General features: G+C 43.2%; 1 protein-coding gene across 1 annotated transcript in view; it reads left to right on the forward strand.

Moving 5' to 3' along the window:
* MPP4 (membrane palmitoylated protein 4) overlaps positions 1 to 9,541 on the forward strand; it is a 42,723-nt gene that overhangs the window by 12,032 nt on the left and 21,150 nt on the right. The window contains exons 7-9 of the mRNA XM_007935128.1: positions 1,856 to 1,941; positions 3,666 to 3,737; positions 4,406 to 4,602. Of these exons, the coding sequence (XP_007933319.1) occupies positions 1,856 to 1,941; positions 3,666 to 3,737; positions 4,406 to 4,602 (355 nt within the window). The remainder of the gene's footprint in view (positions 1 to 1,855; positions 1,942 to 3,665; positions 3,738 to 4,405; positions 4,603 to 9,541) is intronic.

Consider the following 9,541-nt stretch of genomic DNA (forward strand, 5'->3'; position numbering starts at 1 on the left):
ATTTTAGGAGGTAGCATATGATCAGCCACTCCGCGGAAGGAAGATGGGGCAATCTACTTCCGTAGTGATACTGCCTTGGAAACCCAAGGAGGGGTCCCTATGAGTCAGGTCTGACTCGACGGCACATAACAACAACAACAACAATTTACAGCATGATGATATATAAACCAAAAAAACCAAATCCGCTGCCATCAAGTCGATTCTGACTCATAGTGACCCCAATTGGGTTTCCAAGGTGGTCAATCTTTACAGAAGTAGATTTTCCAGTCTTGCTTCTGCGGAGTGGCTGGTGAGTTTAAACCAATGACATTCTAGTTAGCAGTCAGATATCTTAGTCACTCTCTCTATATTACAAACTTTTTATTGTAATTTGGGTGAAATTTTACAGAGCAGATTCATTTTCCATTCAACAGTTCATATACATTTCATTTCATGACACTGATTACAATCCCTACAATGTAACAGCTCTCTTCCACTAGCTCTTCCCTGGGGTTACCCTTTCCTTGTGTCCTTCTTACCTATGAATTCCTACATCCCTACCTTTCTCCCTGTGCAAATGCTGCCCCTCTGATTTCCTTCATTTTTCTAAGGAGTGCATCTCCTTGGTGTACTTGTTCAGTTCCTAGCCCTGTCTATTGTTTTCCTGAGAGTTAAGCCAAGGGAATGAGTCCAATTCTGGGCCTGAAGGGTAACTAGGGACCATAGTCTTGGGGGTTTCACCAGTCTCTATCTGACCAGTAATCCTGGTCTTTTTTATGTTTTTTAATTTTGTTCTACATTTTTCTCCCCTCTATAAAACAAACAAACAAACAAACTCATTGCCTTCGAGTTGATTCGACTCATAGCAGCCCCTCCTTGGGTTTCCAAGACGGTATCTCTATGGAGGTAGATTGCACAATCTTCCTTCCAAAGAGTGACTGGTGGGTTTGAGCTGCCAGCCTTCTGGTTAGCAATCAAATGCCTTAGGCACTACACCACCAGTATCTCCAATTGTGATCCCTTTCCAACTAACTGACATAGGCACCATGTAAGTTTTCTGGTCTCAGTGTCATGTAGGATGAGGTTCCCATGGTCCATCAGTCCCTTGGACTAATTGTTTCCACGCATCTTTGATTTTCCTTGGTCTTTTTTGCTCCAGATGAGGAGAGACCAATAGTTGCATCTTAGATGGCCACTCACAAGTTTTTAAGACCCCAGTCGCTATTCACCAAAGCAGGATGTAGAACAGTGTTTTAGTTTATACTATGTTGTGACAATTGAGCTTGGTGTCCCCTGTGACCACGGTCCCAAGCCTCCAGGCCTAGCAACTCACTGCCTTAAGGTGCTTGGCTGTGGCTAAGAAATTATCCTAACGTTGTCCCCTGTTAGCTCTATAATATGTGTTGATCATATTCTTTTTGAGATATTCATCACCTTTGATTTCCATTCTAAGACAGCATCCTCCTACTCATCTCACCTCTCTTACAGCTTCACTGTTTTGCCTTATATTTGTCAGAGTAGTCCACATTCCTAAGTTTCTCTAAATATGGAAAATCCCTCTTTCTACCCCCTTTCACTTACTTACTCATGACTCTGACATCTTTATTTTTAGTACTGTCTTCTTACCAGTGTTCTGGTTCCATTTTACAACGTCAGATTAGCAAGCATAAAAATATTACCATTAATGAATACCAAATGTCGGCAAAGAGGTAGAAAATAGAACTCTCATGCACTTCTGATTATTCCTTCATAGTAGATTATAAATTTTGGAGCACGCATGGGTTAGTGAGTTTGTTAAATAGCTATTGGGACAGCTAATTCTACATTTCACCTGTTTCTCTGTACCCTTCTTTATTTTATGTTCATGTTTGCCTAGGGTTGTTATATGCTGGAGACAAACTGGTAGAAGTAAATGGAGTTTCAGTTGAAGGACTAGACCCTGAGCAAGTGATCCATATTCTGGTAACAGCCTTCTCTTTGCATTTTTGTTCATGACTTAGTCAAAAGCAAAGGTTGAATTGGGCCTATTAAGCCCATGGAGTGTACACTGTAATGTGAGGGGACCTTTGGTGTCTCTTGACAAAGACCTCTCTCCAGGCCCTGGGATCTTGTCCTCCTCCACTTCCCTCCTTCCCCCAGCCATTCTGGCCCTGCTGAGAGGCTTCCCTTCCCAATCTGTTCTTTCAGCCCCAGGAAGACTGACAGGCCCCCAAGATCAGTACCCTCATCACCTGTGTTGCTCCATTGGAAATGAAACATAAGGTGGGCAGAGTAAGGCATTATAGGAGACTCTAAACTGCAGCAAACCACACCTTTCTCTTTGCTGTCAAGTTGACTCAGACTCATGGCGACCATATCAGTATCAGAGTAGAAGTGCACTTCCCAGGGCTTTCAATGGCTGATTTTTTGGAAGCAGACACCAAACTTTTCTACTAAGACACCTCTGGATAAACTCAAATCCCCAGCCTTTGGTTAGCAGACAAGCATGTTACCATTTGCACCATTCAGGGACTTAAAACCACACCCTACTCTTCTAAAATTTTTGTACAACTGAAACCTGCTTTACATCCTCCATGAGAGCAAGTTGTGGGGAGGAAAGAAGTCACCAGAGAGTAGTGTAGGGGAAGGAGGAGGCCCTCACTACTAGCTTTGCCACTCTCCTTTGGTGACTGGAGCTGGAGATTTATGAGCTGACTATGAGGGCCTTTGGTCTTTTAGGTCCTCATTCCCAACCCTCCAGCCACTCCCTAAATCACAGTTTAGCTGCCAATAGTCATAGCAATATGGCCTTGCCCATCTCCCCCCATACACACCTCAAGTATGGTGCCTGAAGTTGATTACTATATATCAATATAGACGTTGTTGTTGTTATGTTTTGCCATTGAGTCAGATATGACTCATAGCATCCCCTCCTTGGGTTTCCAAGGCAGGATCACTACAGAAGTAGATTGTCCAACCTTCCTTCTGAGGAGTGGCTGGTGGGTTTGAACCACCAGCCTTCTGGTTAGCAGTCAAGTGCCTTAGGCACTATCCTTAATACAGATGAGTGATTCTCAAACAAGTTCCTGGGGCTCTGGAACTGAGGTGAGGAGTGGTGCTATAAGGAGTATACAAAGCACCTAAATAAGCCACTCTTGCAAGATTCTACATAATATGCAAAGTGCTGCAAGGGAAGCTTAAAGTACTATAAATCCCAAACACAAATACCTCCATCTCAGCCCTTCTAGAGTTGCCAGAACAGTGGCATTATGAACTTCCTGAGTGAGAACTAGGTCTTGTTAACCTCTGGATCTCCAATGCCTGACATAGGGCTTGGCAAATAGGTGCTCAAGAAAAGCTTACTTAGTGAGGGTGTGAGGAGTGGATGTCACACAGAGAACTCATCTCCTCTCCAGGGCTGTGGGAAGAAGACAATGCCTGGGTAGGGTGTTCCTGGTGGTAGTGAGATGGAGGGTCCCTGAGAGAGGCCAGGCCTCAGTGTGGGTTTAAGTAGACCTATGGCCCTGTAGCCCCATAGCAGGGCAGAAAGGGAGCTAAACTGCTGTCTAGTCCCCGTTCGCTGTTGAATCCTATGAAAGTACCTAGGGGAGATGTTACCATTAGACCTGGACCTACTCAGTTACAACTTTATCTGCTGAGTCCCAGTAACTCTGCAACTGATCATCTCTTCCTTTGACATTTTCCAGACCATGTCTTGTGGCACAATCATGTTCAAGGTGGTTCCAGTTTCTGACCCTCCTGTTAATAGCCAGAAGATGGTAAGAATTTGTTGAGCCTTCATACTCACATACAGTAAATCCCCAAAATAACAACCATGTTGTTGTTAGTTGCCATTGAGTCAATTCTGACTGATGACAACCCCATGTGTTACATAGTACAACTGCTCCAGAGGGTTTTCTTGGCTCTCATCTTAACAGAAAGATTTCCAGGGCTTTTCTTCCACAGTACTGCCAGATGGGTTCAAACCCAACCTTTAGGTAGCAGTCAAGTGCAAACAATTTGCACCACCTAGAAACCTTCCAAACAACAATAACAGTAACTGACTAAATACTGTATATCATGGTACTATCTTCTATAATGTGTTGAACACTTGCTCAATATGATGTTGTATGATTTGTTTAATATTAATGACATGAGAAGCAAAATAAGTAAGTAAATGTGATAAAAAGAGTTGGGAGTACCAAGAAGTCAAGGAGCAGCATCAAAAACTGAAAATTTGACATAATCTCAGAGCTAAGAGATTCTGTTCCCTAAGTCACCTTTTTTCATGGCCCTTAGACTCAGTTCAGAGGCATATTCTCTTTTTCAGTGAGGGTGGAGAGGAAAGATAGCAGCAGGAGATAGAGAAGTGGGGGAAATGGTTGTAAGTCTTGACAGCCAGTGGACAAGCATTCTTCTGATGGCACCATTATGTACCTGCTGCCAGGTGTACGTTCGTGCCATGACTGAGTACTGGCCCCAGGAGGATCCCTCCATTCCCTGTGTAGATGCTGGGTTGCCTTTCCAGAAGGGAGACATTCTTCAGATTGTGGACCAGAATGATGCCCTCTGGTGGCAGGCCCGGAGAATCTCAGACCTTGGTACCTGTGCCGGGCTAATCCCTTCTAACCACCTTTTGAAGAGGTAAGAAGTCATCACTCCTAGACTCATGACTGGGCCATCAAGAAATGTTTTTCTCAGGTTTCTGTTGTTTCAGTTAAGATGAGGTAAAAAAGGGATAAACAGACACACACACCCTGGTTTACAAATCCAATTTCAACTTATCAATGTATCCTAAACATCTTAACCAGTAAAGGAACAAAAGAGTCATACCAGCTCGGAAAGAAAGAAAACTACTCTCTTTTTAAATTGTTGCTGTTGTTGTAATATGCCGTCAAGTTGGACCCGACTCATAATGACCCCTCCTTGGGTTTCCAAGGCAGTATCACTACAGAAGTAGATTGCCCATCTTCCTTCTGAGGAGTGGCTGGTGGGTTTGACCCGCCAGCCTTCTGGTTAGCAGTCAAGTGCCTTAGGCATTATGCTACCAGAGCTCCTTCTTTTTAAATTCAGAAAACTAATTTTAAAAGTAGCTCTAACTCCTTCTATTAACCTTTCAAAGCTGATTTGACACCTCGGTTAATTAATGTCAGCCTACCACCATCACCTTGTGCTACTGAGGTTTGATGAGATCAAGGGTGTGAGTGTAGACAGAAAGAGAAGTCCAAAGCTCAGCCAATGTTAAGAGACTAAGAAGAAGAGAAAGAACTAGCAAAGTAGATTGAGAAAACATGATCCAGGAGGCAGGATGAAAATCAAGACAGTGTAGTGTCCTAATCAACTGTATTAACTGCTGCTAATAAGACTGACAACTGACCCTTGGACTTAGTAATATAAAAGTCATTGGGAATCTTAATAAAAGCAATTTCAGTGGAGGGCTGGTGCCAAAACCTTTATTAAAGTGGGAGGAAAAAAATTGATGACAATCACAACGGAAAATTCTCATAAGTTCGGTATAAAGAAGAGCACAGCAGTAGAAAAAGAGAAAAAACTGGGATGATGTGAAAGAATATTTTTAGATGTAATAAATAATACTCAGGGATAATCCAGTTGAGAGAAAAAATGTGATGTAGGAGAAATGAGAATTGCTATTGTTGATGGCCTTGGGCAGGCAGAAGGAGATGTGATCTAGTGTTCCAATAGAGGGTTGGCCTCATGGAGGAGCATAAATAGTTCATCCATAGTAATAATAAGGTGGAGGGGGTGGCAGAGCATGTGGGTACAGTTGAGGGTGGAAGATACGGTGGGAGCTTGTGGCAGCTCTCTTCCCACTGCATATTTCCTCAGTGAGATAAGTCATAAGCTGAGAGTAAGAGTGGGCAGGAGGTTTGGGGAGGGAGAGAGGTAAAAGCTTGAAAAGTTTCTACAAGAGCTGTAAAGAGAAAATGGATTAGGCAAATATAGTATGCTCCACATTGAGGGCCCACTTAAGGTTAAAGGTCATGACCTTGAAGTGATTCCCATCAGTTTACAGAGGTTAGGTCCAGATTAGACAGAGAATTTGATTTAACAGTAAATCCAGAGCAGGCCAAAAGAGCGAGCATAATTTACGTTGGTCCGTGGGATTTAAGGTGTCCAGGACGGAGTGAGGAAATGAAGAGGATGAGGATCAGTGAAAAGAAAGTAAGATCAATGAATCATTACTTTGTTCCTTTATTATCAATCATTAATCAATGGGTTAGTAAGATCAGTAGGTTCCTAGAGGATCAAGAGTTTGTTAGGGTTAGGAAGACAGGAGGTTTTGCTTAGAAAAAGGGATGCTGGAAATTGAAATTATGGAGAGATTGCAGCTCTCGGTAATGAAAAGGTCTAGAGTATGACAATGGGAAGGGGTAGAAGAGGTAGGATCAGGGGAAGGTAATTGGAAGACAGGAGGGCAAGGAACCAAGAGGCCAGTATGTTGGAAGAGACATTTATGTGTCTTATGTAGTTAATAAAAATCATGAGAAGAGACATTTATGTACTTAATAAAAATCATGAAGAATTATGACAGACTAATGTTGGAGAGGGAGCTCTGGTAGCATAGTGGCTAAGGCACTTGACTGCTAACCAGACGGCTGGCGGTTCAAACCCACTAGCCACTCCTCGGAAGGAAGGTTGGGCAATCCTACTTCCGTAGTGATACTGCCTCGGAAACCCAAGGAGGGGTCGCTATGAGTCAGGTCTGACTCGACGGCACATAACAACAACAACAACAATGTTGGAGAGGGTGGTAATGGGCAGAACATAGCTACAAGAGGAGTCAGTTAGGGGAATGATAGGATGATATTTAAAGCTGGGGACTACTAAGGAAGGAGTCTTGTCTGGAAGTGGCCCAAGTCAATGCCTGCCCATCTGCAGGCCTAGTGGAATGAGGGTCGTGTGCGGTGGGATGCTGGAACTGGCTAACACAGCCAAATATGTCTTCCCACATCCACTTTCATTGACATCACAGTGGTACCTTGAAATCAGCCACAATGACAGTTTTTACACTAGAGAAATTGGCAAAATCTACAAATCAGAGTTTCTCCCAACCTCCAGAACTGGTGGGAATGGGAGAGGAAGCATTCACCTCTTTTTTTTATTTTTCTTTTTAGCATTCACCTCTTGAAAGGTATAGGGGATGCAGTGACCTCAGGGAGAGCTAGGTTTCAGATAGAGCCAAAAGGTGAATCAAAACCAAACGCACTGCATTGAATTGGATCCCAACTCAGCAATCCCTCCTTGGTTGTCTGAGCTGGTATCACACCAGAAGTAGATTGCCCAGTCTTCCTTCCAAGGAGTGGCTGCTGGGTTTGAACCGCCAGCCTTCTAATTAGCAATCAAATGTTTTAGGCACTATGCCACCAGAACTCCTAAACAGGTAAAGGGCTCAATCAAAGAAGAGGCTGAGGAATGACAGACTTTGCTGAATATTTACCATGAAGCCTAAGGGTGTGTAAAAGGGCTTCAGGCAGGGGAGGGTTGTGGGCAGAGCTTTACAGGGGATTAGAGTGCAGAGGATAAGGGATGACCTGAGCTCTAGGGAAGTCAACAGAGATAAAGGCTTAATGGGATTAAGCTTCATAGTTTCAGGGCAGAAAGTGGTGATGAAGCTTGAGTAGGGATCTTGCCAAGAACATCCAGAAATTACAGCTTTATTGGATTAGCACACAAATAAAGGACAATAGATGGAACAGACATTTGTGTTGTCTTTAGTAATTGCGAGGAACTCTGGTGGCATAGTGGAAAGCTATTTGGCTGATAACCAGAAGGTCAGCAGTTTAAACCCACCAGCTGCTCTGTGGAGGGAAGATGGGGTGACCTGCTTCTGTAAAGATTTCAGCCTCAGGAATCCAATGGAGGTCTCTATGAGTCAGAATTGACTCGATGGCAGTGAATTTGGTTTTAGTAATTTTCGTAATTGCACATGAAAGTAATAACCTATTTATTTAAAAGCAATATATCAGTGGCTGATTTTATTTGTCTTAATTCTGAGTTAATTTATTTCTTTACTTTCTGCTGATTAGTCTTTGTTGCTATGAGGTAGCTTTATTTTATTTTTAAGAAAAGCTTAGGTGGCAGCTGCCAAAGTCAATGTGCTATTAACCTCTTGGACCTACCTGATAGGGGTGGTCCGGGCCATGGGGTGAAGAGGGCCTAGGGAGGAGGTGATAAGTGTTCAAAGCTCTCTTTAGTGTGTGTGTGTGTGTTGTGTGGGGGGAGGGTGATGATAGCCCACAGAGAATAAGCAGAGTCCTCATAAATGTCTCATCAGGGGACAGACCCAGAACGGTCCCTTCAAGTTTCCCTGATTCTCATTCAGAAAACCAGGAGGGGCCATGGAGGACTGGAGGAGAATGTTGAAACCAAATCCATTACCACATCTCCTCAAGAGGTCTCTGCCCAGAATACAGCCAGAATACAGAATGTGGCTTTTGAGAAGTCACTTAGTCTCTCAGAGCTTCAGTACATGAGGTCAATATGTCTACAAGTAATTTTTCTCTCTCCCCCTTCTTACTGCACAAGGACTCAAGGAACTGGATTCTAGTCCTTCATATGCTGTGAATTAAAATGCTTTGATTATGCAGAGACTGTTTCTGAAAAAATACACACGAACCTGGGAAGATGAGAGGAAAGGAGGCTCACTTTTTTATGTTGTTCAAAAATTTTTTACCATGTACATAGGTTACCTCTTCAAATGATTAATGAATCAGAAAGCCTTATATATCTGTGCTGAATAAGAGTTTACAGCAAGGTTTTACATATCATTTGTTGTTGTTGTTGTTGTTGTTTGCCGTCGAGTCGACCCCGACTCATAGCGACCCCTCCTTGGGTTTCCGAGGCAGTATCACTACGGAAGTAGGATTGCCCAACCTTTCTTCCGAGGAGTGGCTGGTGGGTTTGAACCGCCAGCCGTCTGGTTAGCAGGCAAGTGCTTTAGGCACTATGCTACCAGAGCTCCCAAGTCTCATCATGGGGAATACTATATCATTTAGTACATTTATAATTCCTTCAACATGCAGTCTGCTCTAGACAGTTCTTACAAATGGAAAACTAAGTTTAAGAGGTTAAGAGGTTTGTCCAACTTCCTAAGAAAGAGAAGAACTGGAGCTCAGGTCTTTTAAATCCAGTGTTTAATCCTTACTCACTTACACCGTAGATGTTTTTTGCTGCTAATGATCAACCTGGACCACACTCCTTGACCTCCATGCATCTCTGTTTCCTCCTTTCTAAAGTAAGGAGGATGAACTAAATTGACCCTTCTCAAACTCTACTAGAATAAGAATCACATGGGGGAGTTTTTTAAATACAGATACCCTGGGCTTTTCTCCACACAATCTGATTCAGTAGCTATGGGAAGCCCAGGAACCTACATTTTAACAAATACCACAGGGACACCAAAGTTTGAGAAAGCCTCAATTCAGTTTGTGCTTTTCAAACTTTAACGTGCATATATATGACTTACCTGCTTTGTTGTTGTTGTTGTTATGTGCCATCGAGTCGGCCCCGACTCATAGCGACCCCTCCTTGGGTTTCCGAGGCAGTATCACTACGGAAGTAG

The sequence above is a fragment of the Orycteropus afer genome, unplaced genomic scaffold (genome assembly GCF_000298275.1).
Source record: "Orycteropus afer afer isolate SDZICR_OR568_19922 unplaced genomic scaffold, OryAfe1.0 scaffold00002, whole genome shotgun sequence".
NCBI classification, from domain to species: Eukaryota; Metazoa; Chordata; class Mammalia; order Tubulidentata; family Orycteropodidae; genus Orycteropus; species Orycteropus afer.